This window comes from Erinaceus europaeus, chromosome 15 (genome assembly GCF_950295315.1).
Source record: "Erinaceus europaeus chromosome 15, mEriEur2.1, whole genome shotgun sequence".
Lineage (NCBI taxonomy): Eukaryota > Metazoa > Chordata > Mammalia > Eulipotyphla > Erinaceidae > Erinaceus > Erinaceus europaeus.
In genome coordinates this window covers 28,948,888-28,973,923 of record NC_080176.1, presented here as the reverse complement: position 1 = coordinate 28,973,923, position 25,036 = coordinate 28,948,888, and the positions used below count along the sequence as shown (strand labels likewise).

Here is a 25,036-nt window from a genome sequence, read left to right as displayed (position 1 = left end):
CAGGGGTAGGAGGGGGTGAAGCCACTTCTTCTGGATGAAAAACATTCCAGACACTCAATACATCAGGATGTCCACCATAATCGGAAGAGTCCCCTGTTTACCCAGGTGGTCCTCTTTCTAAAAAATGTGCCCTGAGAAAGATGTAACCGTAAGGGGGTCAGGTGGTAACGCAGCAGGTTAAGTACACATGGCAGAAAGCACAAGGACCGGCGTGAGGATCCCAGTTCAAGCCTCGGGCTCCCCACCTGCAGGGGAGTCACTTCACTGTCAGTGAAGCGGGTCTGCAGGTGTCTGTCTTTCTCTTCACCTCTCTGTCTTCCCCTCCTCTCTCCATTTCTCTCTGTCCTATCCAACAACAATAATAACTACAACAATAAAACAAGGGCAACAAAGGGGAAAATAAAAAAAATTAATAAATAAGTAAAATGTCACTGTGATGGGGAATGCCGTGTAGTTACTGTGGTGACTGAAAGGTCAGGCCTCCTAGGAGAGACTCAGATATGCTGGAGAGAGGACCCTCAGTCATGTCAGCTGAGAGGGTGAAAAAAACATACCCTGCGGTGGGAAAAGACTCTAGGGGAGCTGAGGGGGACATTCTAGAAGCCAAACTGCAAAGCCAGTGTCGATATCTCACCTACAATTACAGTTCTCTCTCTCTTTATTTTTATTTATTGGATAGAGATAGCCAAAAACCGAGAGGGGAGAGGTGGAGAGAGGGAAAAAGACATCTGTAGCCCTGCTTCACCACTCACAAAGCTTTCTTCATGCAGGTGGGGGAAGTGGGCTTGAACCCGGGTCCTCGTGCCTTAGAACATGTGCGCTTAACCATGTGTTCCACTACCCGGTCCCCAATTAGAATTCTCTGTCCACCCAGTGAGAATACCATTTCTTCTTTCCTTTTTTTTTTTTTTTTTAAATTATTTTTGCCCCCTGATAACTGCTGGGGCTCGGTGCCTGCACTACGAATCCACTGCTCCTGGATGCTATTTTTTTCCCTTTTGTTGCCCTTGTTTATCATTGTTATTGTTATTATTGCTGTCATTGTTGTTGGATAGGATAGAGAGAAATCGAGAGAGGAGGGGAAGACAGAGAGGGAGACAGAAAGACAGACACCTGCAGATCTGCTTCACCATTTGTGAAGTGACCCCCAGCAGGTGGGCAGCCGGGGGCTCGAACTGGCATCCTTACACCGGTCCTTGCGCTTCACGCCATGTGCACTTAATCCGCTGCACAACCACCTGACACCCATGCCATTTCTTATGGATTGCCATCTGTTCTGACACTGTGAGAGAAAAATATTGCTCAGGCACAGAATAGTCTGTTTTAAGGGTCTGGTTAGTGCTGGCATTATAACAAAATGTACAGCGGGGGTAGACAGCATAGGGGCATGCAAAGAGACTCTCATGCCTGAGGCTCCAAAGTCTCAAGTTCAATCCCCGGCACCACCATCAGCCAGACCTAAGCAGTGCTCTGGGAGAAAAAAAAAATGTGGGGGGCTGGGTTCACCAGGTAAAGCAAGGATTTGCCTGCACAAGAATCCTTGTGCTCGATCACAGGCAGCAAAGAAGGTCTATCTTTCTCTCTCTCTCTCTCCCTATCTTCTCTCCTCTCTCAATTTCTCTCTGTCCTATCCAATAAAATGGAGAAAATTGCTTCCAGGAGCAGTGGATTTGTAGTGCTGTCACCGAGCCCTAGCAATAAGGCTAAATAAATTAATAATAAAAATAATGCCCTGGTAAGAGGACATACAAGAATGACCTATACTGGACCAGACATTAGTTCATCCAGCAAAGCACAGGAGTCTCTGTGTGAGGTCCTGGTTCAAGTCCCAACACTACAGGGGCAGCTCTGTGGGTTAAATGGAGTTTCAATCTCTCTATACCTCTCTGTTAACTGTGACTGGTTTCTCAAAATTAAAATATCTAACAACAACAATAAACAATGAGGGCAACAAAATGGGAAAAATGGCCTCCAGGAGCAATGGATTTGCAGTGCAGGCACTGAGCCCCAGTGATAACCCTAGAGGCAAAAAAATAAATAAATAAATAAATAAGTAAAATAAAATAAAGCTAAATATCTAGGGGCCGACAGTGATATGTGTAGTAGGACATATTTATTACAGTGCACAAGGACCCTGCTTCAAGCCCCTAGTCCTCATCTGCAGGGGGGAAGCTTCATGGATGGTAATGTAAGTTGAGCAAGTCTCTCTCTCTCTCTCTCTCTCTCTCCCTACTCCCTCTCAATTTCTGTCTCTATCTTAACAAAAATAATAAAATAAGTCAAATCAAAGAGAAAATCGAACACAGTATATAATTCAGTAAAAAGCAGCTCTTGGGACAATCGCAAATGCAGGAGTAGAAACTAGAGAACAGGAACCATATTACTCCAGCTCACATCCAGGGAAGGTTCTCCTTCCAGCCACAAGGAAACAGCAGCACTCTGCGTGGGCCCACTCACTCTGAGGAGGTGCAGACACCACACAAGCCCAAAGGTCAAGCAAATGGTACAGCAAGCAACCTGAGCTCTTGAGAGATTTAAAAAAAAAAAAAAAAAAACTGAAAATTCAAAAAGATTGGAATGCAATGAGCTAAAAGCAAAGCCTAGGATGAAGACACACTGAAGCCTGGCTGGGATCCACGCCTGGCAGCTGCTCACCATGGACTCCAGAGCGGACATGAGGAAGGTCACCACCATCCTGCTCTCCGACGACTCCTCGTCTTCCACGGGCAGCGTCGACACGGCTACCTGGGCCATGGTCCCTGTGGCAGAGAGGAGGAGTGGAGAAAGTGAATGTGAGGGTGGGATGGTTCTGCTGAGTAGGGAGAGAGGGTCCCCCCACAGGCGGCCTGCCAGCAAGAAGGCTTGGGAACCCAGGGTCACGTCTGTACAAGCTTCTTCCTTGAGACTCTCCCCCCTACTTTCTTACCTTGTTGGATTCCTGCAAAGTGAGGTCACCACACACACGCACACGTACACGCACACCTAAAATACACACAGTGAGCACTCAGACCCAGTGAGGACTTCTCCCAGGGGAGAGGAAGCAGCAAGGAGCTTCACAGAGCGGTGAGGTGCCAGCCACCCCTTTTCTCCCACGCCCACACCAGTCACAGAGATTTGGGGGGGCCGAGGCAGGATGAGGGTGAGGGCAAGGGCTCTGAATAAAGATTCTAAAATCATGGGGCCCTGGGCACCAAAAAAATCACACAGAATACCCGGTAAGGTTGGAGTGGACAGCATAATGGTTATGCAAACAGACTCCTACCAGAGGCTCCAAAGTCTTAGATTCAATCCCCTGCACCACCAGAAGCCAGAGCTGAGCAGTGCTCTGAAAGAAGAAAAAGAAAGGAAGAAAGAAAGAAGGAAAGAAAGAAGAGAAAAAAAATCCTACAATAACTAAAACTCCAACATTCCAGAGAACATACACAGATATTGTCATGGAAACCATTTTGGCTTAAAAGTATCTGTAGATCTTTTCCCTGTTATTAAAGTGGTTCTGTTTCCCTATTATTTAGAAAAAGAAGAGAAAAAAAAAGTTACTGCCACCAGCTTTTATGCAGACTCTCATGTCTGAGGTTCCAAGGTCCCAGGTTCAATCCCTCGCACCACCATAAGCCAGAGCTGAGCAAATAAGGAATGAAGTATGTGTGCTTAGGAAACAGAAATTCATGCATGATGGGGAAATTTTTTTTCTTTTTTTTTAAATTTTAATTATAGGGCAGAGGCCGAGATGGTGGCACACCTCCTTGAACCTACACGTTACCATGTAGAAGGACCCAGGTTCGAGCTCCCGCTCCCCACCTGCAGGGGGGAAGCTTCATGAGCAGTGAAACAGTGATGCAGGTGTCTCTCCTCTATTTCCCCATTCCTCTCAGTGTGACCCTATGTAAATAAATAAACATTACAGATGAAATATAAAAAAAAAAAAAAACAGAGGTTCTCATACCTGAGACTTTATGGTCCCAGGTTCAATTCTCCTCAACACCATAAGCCAGAGCTGAGCAGGGATTGAATTAAAATAATTACAGTAGGGAGTTGGACGGTAGCGCAGCAGGTTACATGCATGTCGCAGAAAGCACAAGGACCGGCGTAAGGATCCTGGTTCGAGCCCCCAGCTCCTCACCTGCAGCGGAATCGCTTCACAAGTGATGAAGCAGGTCTGCAGGTGTCTGTCTTTCTCTCTGTCTTCCCCTCCTCTCTCCATATCTCTGTCCTATCCAACTACATCAATAACAACAACAATAACTACAACAATAAAACACCAAGGGCAAAAAAAGGGAAAATAAATAGTTTTTAATTATATTTTTTAAATAAATAATTACAATAGGAAAAAAATAGTTACAGTAGGAGGCCGGATGGTAGTGCAGTGGGTTAAGCGCACATGGCACAAAGCACAAGGACTCGAGCCCGACTCCCCAGCTGCAGGGGGGGGGGGTTCCTCTTCACAGATGGTGAAGCAGGTCTGCAGGTGTCTTTCTCTCCCCCTGTCTTCCCCTCCTCTCTCCTTTTCTCTCTGTCCTATCCAACAACAACAACAACAGCAATGGTGACAACAAAAATAACAACAAGGGCAACAAAATGGGGGAAATGGCCTCCAGAAGCAGTGGATTTATAGTGCAGGCACCGAGCTCCAGCAATAACCCTGGAGGCAATAAATAAGTAAATAATTACAGTAAATAAAATTTTAAAAAGTATATCCTTGGCTCAATGCCCAGCAAAGAGAAGAGAGAGACAGAAAAAGATAAAATCAGTTCCCACATAGTCCTGTTATCAGTGGACAAACACAAGTGCTTTTAGTCCCTTAAACAAGATTATTATCCTGACTCAGGAGATAACAGGGCAGCAGATCAGACGTTCCTGCCTGAGGCTCTGAGCTCCCAGGCTGTCCTCTCAGTACCACCCTCAGCCAGAGTCTGGTAGTCTTCCTCCTCTCTCTCCCCAAAATAAATTTATCTTTAAAAAACAAAACTGCAAGGGAGTCAGGAGATAGCGCAGCGGGCTAAATTCATATGGCGCAAAGCACAAGGACTGGCTTAAGGATCCCGGTTCGAGCCCCCAGCTCCCCACCTGCAGGGAAGTCACTTCACAAGCGGTGAAGCAGGTGTGCAGGTGTCTGTCTTACTCTCCCCCTCTGTCTTCCCCTCCTCACTCCATTTCTCTCTGTCCTATCCAACAACGACATCAACAACAACAACAATAACTACAACAACAATAAAAACAAGGGCAACAAAAAGGAAATAAATATTAAAAAAATATATATATTCAAGGGAGTCAGGAGGTAGTGCAGCGGGCTAAACTCACGTGGTGCAAAGCACAAGGACTGGCTTAAGGATCCCGGTTCAAGTCCCCAGCTCCCCAACTGCAGAGAAGTCGTTTCACAAGCGGTGAAGCAGGTCTGCAGGTGTCTGTCTTACTCTCCCCGTCTTCCCCTCCTCTCTCCATTTCTCTCTGTCCTATCTAACAACGACAACATCAATAACAACAGCAATAATAACTACAACAATAAAACAAGGGCAACAAAAGGGGATAAATACTTTAAAAAACAAACTGCTATCCTGACTAAAAGACGGAATCAGAAAGAACAGCATCAAGCAAGAGAGAGACCTAAGTCCAGCCTACCAGGCCACCAGCCCCCCCAAGAGGAACCGATGGTTTCACACCTGCTGTCATGTGCCATGGGCACGATGCCACCACCAAGGGCAGGACAGCAGGGAAGGGTGGTGTCCGGTCCCTCCACCCCACTACTCCGCTGTCAAGCCCCAAAGACAGCAAGACCTGACCCCCAACACCCCACTGGCTTGGTGGTTTCTCAGGAGGGGCACTGCATTTCTTCACAGAAGCAGTTCTGGAAGGGGATGGACTCAGTCAGGCTCGGTGAAGGGCTTTTGGTCTTTCTTTTCTTTTTTTTTTGGGGGGGGGGCTTCCTGCTCTCTAGAAATGGCTGTCTTTTGGACTATCAGAGGGGCACGCTTGACTTTTTTTTTTTCTTAAATACCAGAGCATTGCTCAGCTCTGGCTTATGGTGGTGCAGGGGGACTGAACCTGGGACTTTGGCGCATCAAGTATGGGAGTCTGAGTGCAGAGCAATTAGGCTACCTACCCCCCCAACCTGACTTTTTTTTTTTTTTCCTCCAGGGTTATTGCTGGGCTCGGTGCCTGCACCATGAATCCACTACTCCTGGAGGCCATTTTTTCCCCCTTTTGTTGCCCTTGTTGTAGCTTCGTTGTGGTTATTATTATTGCCCTTGTTGATGCACTGACTTTTTTTTTAATTGCCTCCAGGGTTATCTCTGGAGCACTACCAATCCACCCCTTCTGCAGCCTTCTCCCCCCTTCCCCCCATCTTTTTTTCTATTTTATTTGCTACGACAGAGAGGAATTGAGAGGGGAGGGAAGATAGGCCATGTCAGGGAGGGGACAGGCGGCAGAGGACCTGCAGTTGTCAGCAAGGACCTGGAGGCTGTAGAAATCCTGTGTGCCTACTCCACACCCCCCAACCCCCAGCATGGGACCAGTAGCCTGTTTACATTACAACAGAAAAACAAAAATCAAGATTATAATCTATGCAGCCCAGGAGGGAGCTCAGCAGTCAGAACACAAGACTTGCACACATGTGGTCCCAAGTTCGATCCCCGGCACTGAGTGTGCCGGAACACTGTCTGCTTCTCTCCAGACACACCCCAACCCCAGTTATAAGATTAAAAAAATCCTTTAAAAAAAAAAAACTAAATTCTTGCAACAAGGGAGAGACTTAACTGGTGGAGTGTCAGACTTCCATGTGGTCTGGATCCCTGAAGTCACATGGCCCGGGTGGAGGCACACCTGGTTAAGTGCATGCACTACAGTGCACAAGGACCCAGATTCAAGCCCCTGGTCCCCACTTGTAGGGGGAAAGCTTTGCGAGTGGTGAAGCAGGGATGCAGGTGTCTCTCTGTCTCTCTCCCTCTCTATCTCCCCAGCCCCTCTCAATTCCTGTCTCTATCCAATAATAAATATATAAAAATAAATACACCTATGTATTTAAGTTTAGTAAAAGTTTTCACAGTAATACATGAACTTTAATTTTTAATTTATTTTCTTCATCATTTTGAAAGAGGGTGAGAAGCAGAGGAAGACAAGAGACCTGCAGCAACTCGCTACCTGAAGGTGAAGAGTACTTTGGGGTTGGGAGGGCTTGAACCCAGGTCCTTGAGCACAGCAACGTGTGCACGCTAACGGGTGAGCCAACCATATTTACCTCTTGTTTTGTTTCCCCAGAGCACTGCTCAGCTCTGGCTTATGGCTGTGCTGGGGATCGAACCAAGGACTTTGGAGCCTCAGGTGTTGGTGATCTCTTGCAGCTGGTTGTGAAGCGTGTGCAAACTCGGAGGACAGTTCCAAGGACAGCAGGCACGGGGGCATCCCCTTGGACACTAAACCCCCGCTTGGACCTTTGCCAGGTGTGTCCCATTAGAACCAAAGGGCCAACTCAGGACTACAGCCTCCCCGCAGCTGGGCCTCCTCGCCACATTCTCTTGTCCGCTCCCCACTTTTAGGAAGACTGAAGCGCTTTCCTCCTGCTTCCCGGGGGAGGGAACCAGCTGTTAGTATTTTGTGAGGCGGTACTTTAGGATAACAAAAATAGTGCTTGTCTTTAAAGACAAAAACACTATTTCTTTGAGGGAACCTGAGGCGGTGGGGATCAAACTGAGGGCCTCCTAGCCCTGTGTCACTCATCGCAGATTCATTTTTGTGTCAGGGCTTTGCACCAGCATGACTCCACTGCTCCCGGTGGACTCTCCCATACACACATTCCATCTGTCTCTCAAATTTAAAAGAGTGGGGGAGAGGCACAGAGATAAAGGCCACATCACCTCTCCACCATCCATGAAGATCCCCCTGATGCATGCATGCTGCTCCCATGTGGTTCCGGAACTTGAACCCTGGTCCTTGCATGTGATAAAGTGCACTTGAAGACAGAGAAAAATTGAGAGCAGGGCAGGGGTAGATAGCATAATGGTTATGCAAACTCTCTCGCCTGAGGCTCCAAAGTCCCAGGTTCAGTCCCTGGCACTACCATAAAACAGAGCTGAGCAGTGCTCTGGTCCACAGGGGGAGGGGAGGGGAGGGGGAGGGGAGGGGAGAGGGGAGGGGAGAGGGGAGGGGAGGGGGGGAGAGTAGCTCCTTGTTCTTAGTGATATGTGCACTTGATTAGGGGTGCCACCACATGCCCCCCACCACCTTTTTTAACCTTAGCTCTGGTTTATTTTTTTTATTATTTTTATTTATTGGATAGAGTCAGCCAGAAAATGAGAGAAGGAGTGACAGAGAGGGAGAGAGATACCTACAGACTAGCTTCACCACTGGCAAAGTTTTCCCCCTACAAGTGGGGACCCAGGGCTCGGACACGGAACCTTGCCTATTGTAACTTGTGCTCTCAAGCACCCTTGACAGTCTCTTTGCAAAACCATTATACTATCTACCCCCACCCTGTTTCTCTCCCTGTCTCCCCTTCCCTCTCAATTTCTGGCTGTCTCTGTCCAATAAAGATGAAAAAGGAGGAGGAGGACTAAAGCATCACTCCAGCATGTAGGCTGCTGGAGACTGAACTTGGGGCCTCGGGCTGCCGGTCCTGTGCACTAGTACTATGCCCCACCCCCAGTGGATTTATTGGTTAAGATTTATATATATTTATAACAGGTGAGGAAAAGAGAGAATTTGGGGGGCCAAAGGGTAACTCATCTGGTTAAGTGCACACATTACAGTGCTCAAGAACCCAGGTTCAGGAAAGTGGCACAAAGTGCAAGGACCGGCATAAGGATCCGGGTTCCAGCCCCCAGCTCCCCACCTGCAGGGGAGTCACTTCACAGGCGGTGAAGCAGGTCTGCAGGTGTCTATCTTTCTCTCCCCCTCTGTCTTCCCCTCCCCTCTCCATTTCTCTCTGTCCTATCCAACAACGACAACATCAATAACTACAACAATAAAACAAGGGCAACAAAAGGGAATAAATAAATAAATATTTTTTAAAAGGGGCTGAGTGGTGGATCACCTGGTTGAGCACACATATTACAGTGCACAAGAAACCAGGTTCAAGTCCCCGGTCCCCACCTGCAGGGTTTTGCTTCACAAGTGGTGAAGCTTCAGGTGTCTCTCTTCCTCTCTATAAACCACCTTCTCTCTCAATTTCTGGCTGTGTCTATCCAATAAATAAAGATTTAAAAATTAATAATAATAATAATAAAAGAAAAACAAAAAAGCAAACAAAAAATATATTTTTTAAAAAAGGAATACCTAAAAAAAAAAAAAGAAAGAAAGAAACCAGGTTCAAGCCCCTGGTCCCCACCCACAGGGGGAAAGCTTCAGGAGTGGCGAAGCAGGGCAGCAGGTGTCTCTCTGTCTATCTCCCCCTCCCCTTTCAATTTCTCTCCCTATCTCTATCCAATAATACATACATATATATATATATATATAGAGAGAGAGAGAGAGAGAGAGAGATGGAGTGTAATGTGTAGTGTGCTCAGAACAGAGACAGAGTTTAGCACATATTTAAAAAGAGAGGAAGGAGAAACAGAAAAAAAGAAAAAGAGAGGAAGGGAGGGAGGGAGGGACAGAATTTCACATCAGGCTGAGAAAGACAGACAAGTCAGAGCCCCAGAGGAGTGTGGGAACTGAACCAGGAACCTCAGTGTGAAAGCTGATGTTCCACCAGGCCAGTCAGCTCCCAGCCAGCCACCCGGCTCATTTTTCCATAGGTCTTTGATCACTACTGTGTCCTCGCAGCAGGAGGGGCTCATCTTTCTGGGTTGTGTTTCTCGTTTACAAAATACCAGAGCAAAGAGAGCAGGGAGAACACCACGGAGGTCCTTCTGGGTCGAAGCGCACGGGTCTGCCATGCTGGAAGACTAGAAGCAGCAGGGCTGGGGACACAGCTCACGTGCACAGGGCACTGTTTTGCCTTGTGTGTGTCCCAGGTTCGAGCCCAACCCCCCACTGCACTGCAGGAAGCTTTGGTGCTGTGGTCTCTCACTCTTTTTCTGCCTTACCTATCTCTATGGAAGAAAGAAGGAGATCAAAGAGAGAGAGAAAGATGGAAGGCAAGAGAAAGAGGGAGGGGGAAAAGGAAAGAGGTTTTTGTCAAAATTAATTAATTAATTAATTAATAACAAAATATAAAAACATGAGGTAGAAACTGAGTATGTGTGGCCAGGCGGTGGCACACCTGGTTTTAAGTATTCACACCACAGTGCGCAAGGACCTGGGTTCAATTCCCTGGTCCCCAACTGCAGAGGGAAAGCGAAAAGTGTGGTGAAGCAGGTCTGCAGCTGTCTCTGTCTTTCCTGCTCCCTTCTCAAATTCTGTCTCTATCCAATAATAAATTAATTAACTAACCTGCCTACCTAACCAGTCCAATTTGATGATTCCTTCAGAGAGGAGGTGTGTTGAAAACGGAGGAATCATTTTCGAGAATGGACTCGTCAGAAACATTAAGAAGCTGACTTTCCATCCAAGACACGATGGCATGGGTGAAAACCCTCCCAGCTTCTCTTTGACTTATTATAAAATAGCTGTCATTGCTCAGCCTTAGCCCCAGGGACCACGAAGTAAGGAGGAGACATGTGGTCCAGAAAGAGGAAAAAAAAGATTTATGGGAAATTCACCAGTGGCTTCCTGTGAGGTCGAACAACAAGGACGCTGACGCCCCAGCCCTGAAATGGACCCACAGCAAGAAATACAAGACGGTTTCCAAGAATAGCTGGTGTCCGTTTCCAGAGATAAAAGGAGACACTTCATCTATTAACCAGGAGCTGGTTGGGATAAAAGATCAGAAATCCAACAGCTACAGGCCCGTTAAGTTCCATGGGAAACAGAAGATGAAGGAAACATTCCAAGGGAAAAATGGCAAGAATGGGGGGAGGGGGGTGTGGATGGTCTGTTTATGTTCAATTTCAAGTGTTTCCAGCTAGTTTACAAATCATCCCAGGGAGTTGGGCAGTAGTGCACGCAGCGGGTTAAGCACACAGGGCGCAAAGCGCAAGGACTGGGGTAAGAATCCCAGTTCAAGGGAGTCGGGCTGTAGCGCAGCGGGTTAAGCGCAGGTGGCGCAAAGCACAAGGACCGGCATAAGGATCGCGGTTCGAACCCCGGCTCCCCACCTGCAGGGGAGTCACTTCACAGGTGGTGAAGCAGGTCTGCAGGTGTCTATCTTTCTCTCCCCCTCTCTGTCTTCCCCTCCTCTCTCCATTTCTCTACTGTCCTATCCAACAACGATAACAACAATAATAACTACAACAATAAAACAACAAGGGCAACAAAAGGGAATAAATAAAATAAATATTAAAAAAAAAAATCCCAGTTCAAGCCCCTGGCTCCCCACCTGCGGGGGGGGGGGGGTCACTTCATAGGCAGTGAAGCACATCTGCAGGTGTCTGTCTTCCCCTCCTCTCTTGATTTCTCTGTCCTATCCCAAAAAAAAAGACAGAGAGACAATCACCATGTAGTCCAAGCAATGTCCTTTAGACTACTCACAGCAATGAAGCAGTGCTGCAAGTCTCTCTCTCTTTCCCTCTCTCTTTTTCTCTCCTTCCCCTGTCAATTTCTCTGTCCTACAAAATAAAGAATTTTTTTTTTGCCTCCAGGGTTATCACTGGGGCTCAGTGCCAGCACTACAAATCCACTGGTCCTGGTGGCCATTTTCCCCCCACTTTATTGCAAAGGGCAGAGAGAAATACAGAGGAGGGGGAGATAGAGAGTACGAGAGAGAGAGAGAGAGACCTGCAGACCTACTTCACTGCCTATGAATCCTCCTCCCCTGCAGGTGGGTGGTAGGAGGGGGCTCAAACCCAGATCCTTGTGCTTCCTACTATGTGCGCTTAACTGGGTGCATCACTGCCTGGCTCCTGAAAAAAAATCAACTAAAAAAAAGGGGGGGAGGGTAGTAACCAGGAGTGATGTATTTGTCATTCAGGAACTAAGTCCTAATGATAATACTAGTGATATAAAAAATATATTTTTTTACTTTAAAAAAGGCTAAATTTTGCTTCATTTTATAAAGCCAGGTGATGAAAAGAATGACAAAATAACTAAAGGTCAGGCTGTGGTGTGCCTGGGTTCAAGGTCCCCCCTGCACCCCTCCTCATCCCAACCCCACCTGCAGGGGAGAAGCTTCACAAGCAGTGAAGCAGGGCTGCAGATGTCTCTTTTCCTCTCTCCCTTTCTATTTCCCCCTCCCCTCTCAATTTCTATGTCCTATCAAAATGGGGAGCGTGGTATAAGCACCAAACCCCAGAGATAACCCTGGTGGCACAAAAAATAAGGAAGCCAGAGAAAAAGGATTTACCCAACTACTGGATACAAGTCCCAAGCTGGGGCCAGGTATTAAACGCACGTTAGTTATAATGCACAAGGACCCGGATTTGAGCTCCTGGTCCCCACTTGCAGGAGGAAAGTTTTGTTAGTGGTGAAACATGGCTGGGGGTGACTCTCTGTCTCTCTTCTTTTCTATCTTCTTCTTTTCTCTCGATTTCTTTTTTTTTTTTTTCCTCCAGGGTTATTGCTAGGCTCGGTGCCTGCACCATGAATCCACCGCTCCTGGAGGCCATTTTTCCCCCTTTTTGTTGCCCTAGTTGTTGCAGCCTCATTGCAGTTATTATTGCCATTGTTGACATTGCTTTGTTGTTGGATAGGACAGAGAGAAATGGAGAGAGGAGGGGAAGACAGAGAAGGGGAGAGAAAGATAGACACCTGCAGACCTGCTTCACCGCTTGTGAAGCGACTCCCCTGCAGGTGGGGAGCCGGGAGCTCGAACCGGGATCCTTACGCCGGTCCCTGCACTTTGCGCCACATGCGCTTAACCCACTGCGCCATTCTCTCGATTTCTGACTGTCTCTATCCAAATAAATAAAGATAATAAACAAGTCCCAAGTCGTACAGTTGCCAAAACAATGTCCCTGAAAGAAATAAAAATAAAACAAAATGACCTCATCAGCTATTCAGGAGAACTCTCAATTTTTGCCTGGCACAGTGGTCTAAGTATTCACCAAAGTATTAATCACACTTTTAAATTGACCATACAAAGACTGGGTGTGTCTCATCTTATACTGACTTGAAATTTGTTCAGTACTGAGAAGGTTGCTTACCTTTTTCTAATTTTGCGTAGACTGGAGGTGGATTTGAAAATAAAGTTGCCATTCCCTCAAAATCCCTCAAACATTTTTGGAGACATGCTGGTGGCAGAAGGCAGGCAACAGGGCAGAGCTACTGTGAATGCCAGAGTGGGATGAGGCAAAGCCCTGACCTCCAATTCTAGCTCTGAGACCTGAGAAGGCTGGCCCGGGGCACCCAGAGAGTTAGCTCCGCTGGTGGGCCACAGGACTTGCATGCCTGAGGCCCCAGGTTGGATCCCTAGCAACGTGTACTGGAGTGAATCAAACACAACTGGCCACAATTCGCAAAAATAGAGAACCTCCTGGAATTGATCTCAAGGACTGCATATGCCAGCAGTCAGCGGTGTTCCCATTTCTCCCTCTCCCACTAAATAAACAAGTGGCCCAGGAGATAACAATGGCATATACAGTGCTATAGACTCTCAAGTTTGACGTCCTAGGTCCCCGGCATCACGTGCCAGAATGATGCACTGGGTCTCTCTCATGAATAAATATGCAGTGATCTTTGAAATAAAAAATTCCTTTTAGGGGGCTGGGCAGTGGCATACCCGTGAAGTACACATAGCACTTAGCGCAAGGACCCAGGTTCGAGCTCCTACTCCCCACCTGCAGGAGGGAACGCTTCGTAAGTGGTGAAGCAGGTCTGCAGGCGTCAATCTTCCTCTCTCCCTCTCTATCTCCCCCTCCCCTCTCAATTTCTCTTGATCCTGCCAAATAAAAATAGAAAGGAAGAAATAGCCACCGGGAGCAGTGGATTCGTAGTGCAGGCACCAAGCCCCAGCAGTAAATCTGGAGGCAAAATAAATAAATAAAATTTTTTAAAATTTATTTTCCCTCTTGTTGCCCTTGTTTTTTGTTGTTGATGTAGTTATTATTGTTGTTATTGATGTCATTGTTGTTGGATAGGACAGAGAGAAATGGAGAGAGGAGGGGAAGACAGAGAGGGGGAGAGAAAGACACCTGCACACCTGCCTCACTGCTTGTGAAGCGACTCCCCTGCAGGTGGAGAGCCAGAGGCTCGAGTCCAGATCCTTATGCCGGTCCTTGCACTTCCCCCCACCTGCCCTTAACCCACTGCACTACCACCCAACTCCCTAAATAAATCTTTTTTATTTATTTTCTCCTTTGTTGCCCTTGTTAATTTTTTTAATTGTTGTTGTTGTTGATGCCATCGCTGTTGGACAGGACAGAGAGAAATGGAGAGAGGAGGGGAACACAGAGGGGGAGAGAAAGATAGACACCTGCAGACCGGCTTCACCACCCATAAAGCGACTCCCCTGCAGTGGGGACCCAGGGGCTCGAACCCGGATCCTTACGCCGGTCCTTGTGCTTTGTGCCCCACTGCACTACCGCCTGACTCCCTAAATAAATCTTTTTTAAAAATGAGATCAAGTTCTTAACTATTTTTGGCTTTAACAATTACATCATTATATAATCACAGGCAGAAGTTACAGCTCTTCCTAAATCCTAATTTATTAATTTATTTAATGGGGGGAGAGGGAGAGATGGAACACTCACCAAAACGACCCTCTTGAAAATGCTTGCCGAGAATCCAACTTGGAACCTGGTGTTGCCAAGTCCAGAATTCTACCATTGCACCACCTCCCAGACTACCATTACAAAGTGTGCTTCTGGCTCTGAAGTTACAGGTTCAATCCCACACATCACCATAAGCCAGTGTGTTTCCAGGGCTGGGCAGACAGCAGAATGGTTCTGCAAGACTCCCATGCTCAAGGCCCTAAAGTTTCAAGTTCGACCCCCTGCACCACCATCAGCCAGAGCTGAGCAGTGTTCTAAGGAAGGGGGCCAGGGAGACACCCAACACTTCAAAAATCACTGTCAGGGGCAATGAGGAAGGACATTCAAACACACCCCACACTATGGATGTGCCCCAAGGATGCCATGCTAGGTCACGACTGGAGAAAGGCAAAGTGTGTGACTGCACTTACCACACAATTCACAGAAAGTGAGCTGGTGAGGGGAGCCGCTGTCGAGTGGGGAGGGGACTGTGGTTTAATGACAAGGTGGGGGGCATGGTACAATGGTAGCACAACAATGTGACTGCAACTCTGTTATTTTACCGTACTATGCTGGGCTGCAAAGACAGCTCAGAGGAAAGCTCTGTGCTGTTCTGTGCTACTGAGAGCTTTGTCCAGACACTGTGTGAAAGGCCCCGGGCTGCAGCCTGACACCCAGGGCAGCACCTCAGACAGAACCAAGAATGTTGTGGGAGGGGCTCCATGGATGGTGGAGTGATGCTGTGGTCTCTCTCCCCTCCTTCCCTTTCTCAAAACACAGGAAGAAAATGAAATAAAAAACCTGGTCTGGGGCTGGGGAGACAGCATAATGGTTATTAATGGTTATGCGAAAGACTTTTCAAGCCTGAGGCTCCAAAGTCCCAGATTCAGTCCCCAACACCACCATAAGCCAGAGCTGGGCAGTGCTCTGAGTATCTTTCTCTCTGTATCTAACTTTCATTAAAAATAAATAAATAAATAAAACATTAAAAAAAAAACCCTAGGGCAGGGGTAGATAGCATAATGTTATGCAAACAGACTCTCATGCCTGAGGCTCCAAAGTTCCAGGTTCAACTCCCTGCACTACCATAAGCCAGAGCTGAGCAGTGTTCTGGTAAAAAAAAAAAAAAAACCTGGCGGGGGGTGGGGGCAGCCAGTAGTGCATTAAGTTAAGCGCACATAGTACCAAGTGCAAAGACACAAGCAAGGATCCTAGGTCAAGCCCCCGGTTCCCCACCTGCAGGCAGGGGTCACTTCACAAGCAGTGAAGCAGGTCTGCAGATGTCTGTATACCTCTTCCCCTCTCTATCTCCCCCTCCCCTCTCAATTTCTCTGTCCTATCAAATAAAACAGAAAGGGGGGGGGGAAATACCACTGGAAGAGGTGGATTCATAGTGCTGGCACCAACAATAACCCTAGTAGTAAATTTTTCTTGTATTTATTTATTTTCCCTTTCTTGCCCTTGTTGTTTTTCATTGTTGTTGTTACTGATGTCGTCGTTGTTAGATAGGACAGAGAGAAATGGAGAGAGGTGGGGAAGACAGAGAGGGGGAGAGAAAGATAGACACCTGCAGACCTGCTTCACTGCTTGTGAAGCAACCCCCTGCAGGTGGGGAACCAGGGGCTCAAACTGGGATCCTTATGCCGGTCCTTCAGCTTGGTGCCACCTGCGCTTAATCCGCTGCACTACTGCCCAACTCCCAGTAGTAAATTTTTAAGTTTCTTTTTATTATTATTATCTTTCTTTATTGGGTAGAGATAGGCAGAAATTGAGAAGAGGGGAAAATAGGGTGGAAGACACAGACACCAGCCCTGCTTCACCACTCGCAAAGCTTTCCCCCTGCAGGTGGGGATCGGGGGCATGTACCCAGGTCCTTGTGCACTGTTACATGTGCGCTCAACCAGATGTGCCACCACCTGGCCTCATTTTTTTTTGCCTCCAGGGTTATCACTGGGGCTCAGTGCCAAGCACACTATGAATCCACTGCTCCTGGCGGCCATTTTTTCCTTTTTTTTTTAATTGGATAGGAAATTGAAATTAAGAAGGGGAGGAGGAGATGAGAGGGAGAGAGACACCTGTACACCTGTAAGTGAGGAACTGAGGGCTCTAACCAGAATCCTTGCACGCCTTTGAGCTTGGTACTATGTGCCCCTAACCTGGTGTGCCATCTACTTCCCAGCCCCCCCCTTTTGTTTTTTAAAGACTGAAAACACTTCTAACATTCATTTAGCCATCTCTCATCCTCGATGTATTCCCAGTGCCCTCCTCATTCCAGTGCAGGACCAGATCCAATTCAGGCAGCTCTAGGCACAGGACAAGACCTATGTGGACACACTGCCCTTCCTTCAACCCCAGGGGACCTTTCTCACTCATCAAAACAGGTGTCACCTTCAGGATATGGGAGGGACTCCAGTAAAGAGCCACACACTCAGCCCCTAGGCCTCAGGCGGGCGTGTGACCTAGTGTGTACCTGCTCAGCACTGCAACACTGTAGCAGGCCTAAATCCCGAGCCCAGGGCAGGTGCTACTATGTAGAAGAACACAGACATGACCCCAGAAGACAGAAACAATGTGCAATTAGCCAGAAATCAAAGGTCAAGTAACTGTGAGCCTGGACTGTGTGAAAGCAGCCTGGGACCAGAGCTCCAGGAGGGCAGGTGGCCACTCTGTGGGTACAGTATCTATTTGGGGTGAGGAGAAACATTGTAGATAGAACCAGTGGGAACAGTTATAAAGCATTATGGTTAGGAGTCCCTGAAATCAAACTGCTGGAGGAGGAGGAGGAGGAGAGAGGCTAATGGTCTCCTTGATGTCTAGTTTCTAGCTAATTCCAGTACCAGGACCAGTTTCTCGATTCTTCAGTCAGATATGAAGTGGACATAAACGCGTTCACTCACCCTTTGTCTAATCATCATTCCACCTATGAAATAATGTGGCACAGAAACTCAGAAGAAGGGGGTCATATGGTTGCACACATCACAGTGCGCAAGGACCTTGGTTCAAGCCCCTGGTCCCCACCTGCAGGGGGAAAGTTTCATGAGCGGTGAAGTAGGTCTGTAGTTCTCTCTCTCTGTCTCCCTCTCTCTCTTATTACTGGGGCCCATTGCCAGCACTATAAATCCACTGCTTCTGGCAGCCATTTTTTCCATTTTATTTGATAGGACAGAAAGAAACTGAGAGGGGAAAGGGAGAGAGAATGAGAGAGAGGGGCCGGGTGGTGGCGCACGTGATTGATCGCACATGTTACAATGCACAAGGGCTGGGGTTCAAGCTCTTGTTATATATAATAAATAATAAAATAAAAAGAGATAGTGGTTATGCAAAAGACTCATGCTTGAGGCTCAAAACTCCCAGATTCAATCCCCAGTATTACCATAAGCCAAAGCCAACCAGAGCTCTGGTGATTCTCTCTCATTAATAAATATTTTTTAAAAAAGAAAAGAAAAAAGACACTGCAGACTTGTTTCACTGCTTATGAAGAAGCCCCCCCCCCCCCCCAGTGAGGGGCTGGAAGCTCTAACCTGGATCCTTGCACTTAGTACTCCATGTGCTTAACTGGGTATGCCAGTGCCACCACCACCACCCTCCACCACTCCCTTCTCAACTTCTTTTGTTCTCTTAAACTACAGCACTGCTCAGCTCTGGCTGATGGTGGTGCAGGGATTGAACCTGGGACTTTGAAGCTTCTGGCATAAGAGTCTCCTTGCATAACCATTATGCTATCTAGCCTCCACCCTTCCCCTCTCAATTTCTATCTCTCCTTTCTAATAAGAAAAAAGGGGGGGGGGAGAAGAATGGCCACTGGGAGTAACAGACTCGTAATACCAATACCTAGTCCTAGCAGTAACTCTGGTGGCAATAAAAATATATATATATATTTTTAAGTGAAAGGCAGATTCTCATCTAACCTCTCAGTGAAACAAATTCTTTAAAAAAAAAAAAGTCTCATCTAAACTGCCTGAGGCTTTGGGTTCAATCTCAGACATCCTGTATTCTCTACTATCCCTCCATTTCACAAAATAAACATATATTTAAAACAAATAAGCAAAAGCACAAAAATGTGCAATTCCCCTTCAGTCTCTTTACTAGCCTCTATCGCAACTGTGACAACATCTTTACAGAGGAAAGAAGGTCTTCCCTCTACATCTCATGACAGGTGAAGACAGTAAACTGACTCCATGCGGGCTAGGGAGATAACATTACGCAACAAGCTGCCCTGCCTTGAGGCTACAAGGTCCCAGGTTCAGTCCTCAGCACCACATGCCAAAGCTGAGTAGTGCTCAAGAAAGGAAGGAAGGAAGGAAGGAAGGAAGGAAGGAAGGGAGGGGAAGGGAGGGGAAGAAAGGGAGGGAGGGAGGGGCAATAGCACAGCGATTAAGCACACATGACATGAAGCACAAGGACCAGCCTAAGAATCCCAGTTAGAGCCTTAGAAAATTCAGTCACTCAGGGGGCCAGACAGTGGTGCGCTGGGTTAAGCACACATAGTACAAAGTGTAAGGATCCTGGTTTGAGCCCCTGGCCATACTTTGGTTAACCCAATGTTTCCTTCCTTCCTTCCTCTCTTTCCTTATTCCTTTTGTTGCCCTTGTTTTAATTGTTGTAGTTATTATTGTTGTTGTTACTGATGTTGTTGTTGGATAGGACAGAAAGAAATGGAGAGAGGAGAGGAAGACAGAGAGGAGGAGAGAAAGATTAAGACACCTGCAGACCTGCTTCACCACTTGTGAAGCAACTCCCCTGCAGGTGGGGAGCCAAGGGCTCGAACCGGGATCCTTATGCCGGTCCTTGCACTTTGCGCCACCTGTACTTAACCTGCTGCGCTACCACCTGACTCCCAACCCGCTTTTTGGGTTTTTTTCCCCTTTATTGGGAGGATTAATGGTTTACAGTAGACAGTAAAATACAGTACTTTGTACATGTGTAACATTTCTCACCTCCTCTGTCATCATGTTCCAGGAACTGAACCCTCCCCTACCTTTATTATTATTATCTTTTTATTGGATAAAGACAGAAAGAAATTGAGAGGGGAAGAAGAGATAGACAGAGAAACACCTGCAGTCCTGCTTCACCACTTGTGAAGCTTTGCCCCTGCAGGTGGGGACCAGGGCTTGAACCTGGGTCCTTGTGCACTGTAGCTTGTGCGCTCAACCAGGTAAGCAAGGATCTCCCCCCATCCCCCATGTTCTCCTTCATATTGTTATTCCACCACTCTCAGTTCACAATTATAGGAATCTCAACTCTACATTTAGAAGGAATGAGGAATTAAATGCATTTCCTGCCCCCCCCCAAGTTAGTAACAACAGATTTAGCCCAAGTAAGTGTATCCAACTTTTTTGGGGGGAGGGGAGGAGAAGCTACCAATGTTTAATATTGCAGTTAATCAAGAGTATGGGCAGCAATCTTCAGGTAATGAGAGGAGTTGCCTCTTGACAAATTTCTAGGATGAAAAATAGAGGACTCAAAAGTACTTTTCAATCAACTCTTGAAATGTTTTTTTCTGGGGTGGGGTGGTGGCGCACCTGGTTTAAATTCAAGCCCCTGGTCCCCACCTGCAGGGGGAAACCTTCCCAAGTGGTAAAGCAGGGCTGCAGATGTCTCTCTCTCTCTCTCTCCCTTTCTATTTCCCCCTCCCCTCTCAATTTCTGTCTCCATTCAATAAATAAAGATTAAAAAAAATTGAAAAATAAACTTAAAAAATATTTTTTCTTAGGCATGCATAAAAATCACCTGATTAACAATATCTTAAGCCAAAGATAAAAACAATCTCACATCACTAAGAGGATTTCAATATGTAATTTTCCTTTTGTTGTTGTTGTTGTTTTACCAGAACAATGCTCAGCTCTAGTTTATGTAGTGCTGGGGACTGAACCAGGAACTTGGGAGCCCAGGCATTAGTCTGTTTGCATAACCAAGAGGTGATCCACTCCCCTCCACTCGTTTCAATATTTTCAAGGCACCTATTTTAAATAATGAAACATTGCAGAATTGAACTAAGCAGGATGTAAGGCAACCAGCTAGTCACCAGCAAAAACTGAAAAGGCTGTGTGAAATGATTTAAAATAGGTTATTTATTTTTATTATTTACATTATTTTATTTATGTCTGAGAGACAGACACCAAAGCAAGCTTCGGCTGGGGCCTTGGGCGCGCAGGCCTAGCTCCCCAGTTTGAAAAAAAAAGTCCACCAACTTCCCAGTTTAAAATTCCACCAATTTTTTTTGGTGTTTCTTTTACTTACTACTCCCATGGAGGTCAGACAACCCAGTGTGATAGCCTAGCCTTTTATATCTTTGGGACACAATATCAAAAAAACAAAACAAAACAAAAAAGTCATCATTATAAACTCATTTCTTTTTTTAACATATGCTTTTATTGTTTTATTTATTTATTCCCTTTTATTGCCCTTGTTTTATTGTTGTAGTTATTGTTGCTGTTATTGATGTCGTTGTTGTTGGATAGGACAGAGAAACGGAAAGACAGAGAGGCGGAAAGATAGACACCTGCAGACCTGCTTCACTGCTTGTGAAGCGACGTCCCTGCAGGTGGGGAGCCGGGGCTCTAACCCGGATCCTTACACTGGTCCTTGCGCTTTGTGCCACATGCACTTAACCCGCTGCGCTACCGCCCAACTCCCTATAAACTCATTTCTACTAAGTAATTTGATAATACTTTCCCCAGAAATAATCTACCAAAAAAAAAAAAACTTTCTCAACAAGTCCTGCCCCCCCCAAAAAAAAAAAAAAGAATTCCTAGAGCCAATGACTCTTACAGGTGGTGTGGAGGGAGGGGTTCAGGCTGTGACAAGGTTGGGCCCTCCTACCTCCCCTTACAACTCCCAGGCTGGGAAAGAGACCTCTGAAGAGTCTAGCGGAAGAGCTAAGTCAGTGCCTATGTTTCTGTAAATAAAAGACAGAGAGAGAGGCAGAGGGAAGAAAGACTGAAGCTAAGTGGGCCCTGGAGATTGACAGAATAATGGTTCCGCAAAAGACTCTCAAGTTGGAGCTCTGAGGCTCTCAAGTCCCAGGTTCTATCCCCACAACAACCGTCAGTAAGAGATGAGCAGGGCTCTGGTTTATAATAAACAATAATTTAGATTTGTAGTCTCATTTTTTAAGATATATTTATTCATGAAGAAACAGGAGAGAGAAAGAACCAGACATCACTCTGGTACATGTGCTACCAGGGATAGAACTCAAGACCTCCTCATGCAAGAGAGTGCTTTATACACTGCACCATCTCCCTGACCACACACACACACACACACACACACACACACACACCAAGTGAGCTTGGGGTTCAGTTCGCCTGGCAGAAACTTGGGCGGGGAGCTGGCTTTGGAAGTTAGAGCTGACATGGAGGCAGCCACACAACTTTCACATGGGGTGAAAGGCACACAGTGTGTGGTTACAAATGCAAATGACAGGGCCCCACCCAGACAGACAGAACCCCAGAGTTAGCGGGTGGAGCCCCGGGCAGTTGTGTTCTAACAGGCCTCTGGGGAATGGCGAGGTGGCTGGGGCCAGCCTGTCTCAGGGAGGACTGAGTTCAAATTCAGACATCCAGGCTTACTGGGGAATCCGGAGATTTCTCTAGGATCATTTACTGCTACAGAATCAGGGCTTGCTTTGAAGACTAAACAAGGCAAATAGACCTTCAAATCCTATAAACTTCCCAGTGTGAGCTGGGTTTACTTGTTTACACTTGGGCGGTGGTGGCGGATAAGGGAGGAAAGTCGGCCCCCACCCCCAAGGCTGAATCCCTGATCCCCCCCCCACCCCGCAATTCTCCCCTGAGTTCTGGCACCTGCAGACCCCGCCGCACAGTAGGACAGTAGGACGGCAGACCCACACAAGTTGATGGGAACAAACCTCAGGGCCGGGGAGACAGCAGACTGGTGATGCAAGAAGACTTTTAAAGCTGAGGGCCTCGAGGTCCCAGGTTCAATCCCCTACCCTACCGTAAACTAAGAGGTTACAGGAGGTTGGGGGAAAAAAAAAGTGATTGCACATGAGAGAGCGAGTACTCCACAACCTAGAAAGAAGGAAAAAGAAAAGTCCTTTCCAGCAGGGAAGTGAGGAGCCCGGACCACAATGAAGCAAATGGAAACAGAAAGGCCGACCAAGCAAAAATGCAAAAATGCAAAAAAAAAAAAAAAAAAAATCTATGGAAGGAAATCTATCCCACTGCTCCCTGATCTCAGGCCTAGCCCAGCGGGAGCGCCACCCCCCCATAGGCACCTTCTCCCCGGGCACCCCAACTTCCCCTTTTGTTTCCTGGACACTCGGGCCACTTTGAGGCTCCGCTCCCCGAGCCTTTGTCCGCCGCCAACTGGGAGCGCCCGCCGGGAGGTCAGAAGTTTGCAATGGGGGTGGGGGGGTGCAGCACTGAAGGACGGAGCCCTCCAGCACCCGGGGGAGGCCGCTCGCGGCAGACGGGGCCAAACTCCTGCAGAGGGTCCGTTCGCAGGAAAGTAGATGCAGGGGCGAGCAGATTTTTTAGTCTCCCCCACTCCCCAAGGTGAAAGTCGATGGGATCCAGACGCTCGGGGGCGCTGCCCCCCTCCTCAGACAACCCCCCCATGCAGGGCTGAGACTTTCCTTCCGGGCTTTGTGTCGCCCCCGCCCGGGCAGGCCCGGGACAAAGCTCTCCGGCCCCCGGACCCCGACCCCCCCCAGCCCGCGGGGACCCGGCGGCCGCGCGTGCACCAGCCCCGGGCGAGCGCGCCCCCTCCCCGCGCCCCCGCGCCAGCCCTGCGTGCCCTTCCCCCCGCCCTTCCCCCGCGCCCCACAACCGTCCTCGCCCCCGCCGGGCCGCAGGGTACCCCCGGGCGCCCCCAAAGCGCCGGCCCGGGGCTGCGACTCACCGATGCGGCCGCCTCCGGGCAGCGGGAGCGGCGGGCGGGAGGGCGAGGCCGCGCTGGGTCCCGGGCTGTCACCGCTGCATGGCCGCCCCTGCAGGGCCGAGCTGGGGGCGCGAGAGGCCGGCGGGAGAGGCCGAGAGACGCCGGTGAGCGAGTGCGGGGATTGGGGGGGGGCGACCGGCGGCCCCTTTTCTCTGCTCTCTGAGCTCCTCTCTCTCTTTCACACCCTCCTCTTTTTTTTTTTTTTTTTGTTCCTCGAAGGCGCCCTGCGCGTGCGCTCCCGTCGCACGGCCCGCCGGGAGTTGTAGTTTTGGGCGACGTTACTGCTAGCGCCGAGTCGGGGGCGGAGGACTACAGTTCCCAGCAGGCTGCGCGCTTGCAGAACCCCTCGGAGAAGGAGGCGGCGGCGGCGGCGGCGCCTGGCCCTCTCCGGCGAGGACTGTCAATGGAGGCGCGGGTGGTGGGAGTGAGAACATGGCTGCACCTGGGGCCTAGTGGCCGCCCGGTGGGGGAGGGGATGCAGGCCGGGCACTCTCACACACACACAAAACACCCGGGGAGTTGCACCCCAACTCCGGCCGCCGGCCTCCCGGGGGCGCGCGCGGCTCCCTTGCACCCCGACATTCTCTGCAGATGGCGGGGCCCGGCCCGGGAGCCCCAGGCCGCCCTGGGTGCCCCACCAGGGGACTTCCCCCGCTCTGCACCGCCCTCCGGGACACAAAGAACTCCTGTTAGTTTGCAAGGCCTGCCAGCCCGGCGGCCAGGAACCTCGGTTAGCCCAACTTGGGGAGGAAAGGGGGTGTCCCTCTTTCTGTTGTTATTAAATGCCAACCCCGCTCCAGACTTTCCTCTCCCAACATGTAGAAGTTGGGGGGAGTCATGCAACGGAGGCACGAGCCCTAACTTTTTGCTCTACCCACCGCTGAGCTAAGCACCCCACCACCACCACCACCACCCACACGCACACATCCCCGATTTCTCGGTCTCCCAACTTGGATCAGCTCCGGGATTTGCAAAATGTTGACACAGCCCGTGCACCTAAGTTAAACCCCAAAGTTTTTTGTTATTTGTTTTTTCAAACTCGAGCAATGAGGTTTCAGGCTAAAGCACGAAGTCCAGTGATTTATTGGGGGGGGGGAGGTTTGCAGGTTTTTCACGCCACCCCCCACCTCCCCTAAAGAGATAGGGCCCCCGGCCGGGCCTGCTCCCCCACCCCCTTCTCGGTAGGCGGCTACCCCACCGCGGCGCCCTCTCCAGCCTCCCAGCCTTTGTCACCCGGAGAAAACTTTCTGATGTCGGTCCAAGACCTGGCCTTTGAATCGAGATGCACGAATTGGCGTGTCCCCGGCAAACAGCCCCCCCCCCCATCTTCTTTTCCTGCAGAGACCGCGCCCAACAAGCCACCCAAACCAATATTGCCATCTTGGGCCTCTTCAAAGGAGACGGAAAAATACCCACCACTCACACACTCGGCCAAAGGCAGGAGACATTTTTTTCTTGCCTTTCGGCTAAGATCC

At 48.5% G+C, this 25,036-nt stretch overlaps 1 protein-coding gene across 15 annotated transcripts in view; it reads right to left on the bottom strand.

Moving 5' to 3' along the window:
- Positions 1 to 23,660, bottom strand: part of GTF2I (general transcription factor IIi) — a 104,368-nt gene extending 80,708 nt beyond the window's left edge. For 14 of the 15 annotated variants that reach the window (XM_060173508.1, XM_060173510.1, XM_060173514.1 and 11 more), the window contains exons 1-2: positions 23,523 to 23,654; positions 2,656 to 2,759 (exon numbers count right to left, since the gene is read on the bottom strand). In XM_060173508.1, coding sequence (XP_060029491.1) covers positions 2,656 to 2,754 — 99 coding nt within the window. In that variant the 5' untranslated portion in view covers positions 2,755 to 2,759; positions 23,523 to 23,654. Of the gene's footprint in view, positions 1 to 2,655; positions 2,760 to 22,527; positions 22,691 to 23,522 lie in introns of all 15 variants that reach the window. The other variant, XM_060173509.1, reaches the window with a different exon arrangement.
- Positions 23,661 to 25,036: the final 1,376 nt, after the last annotated feature.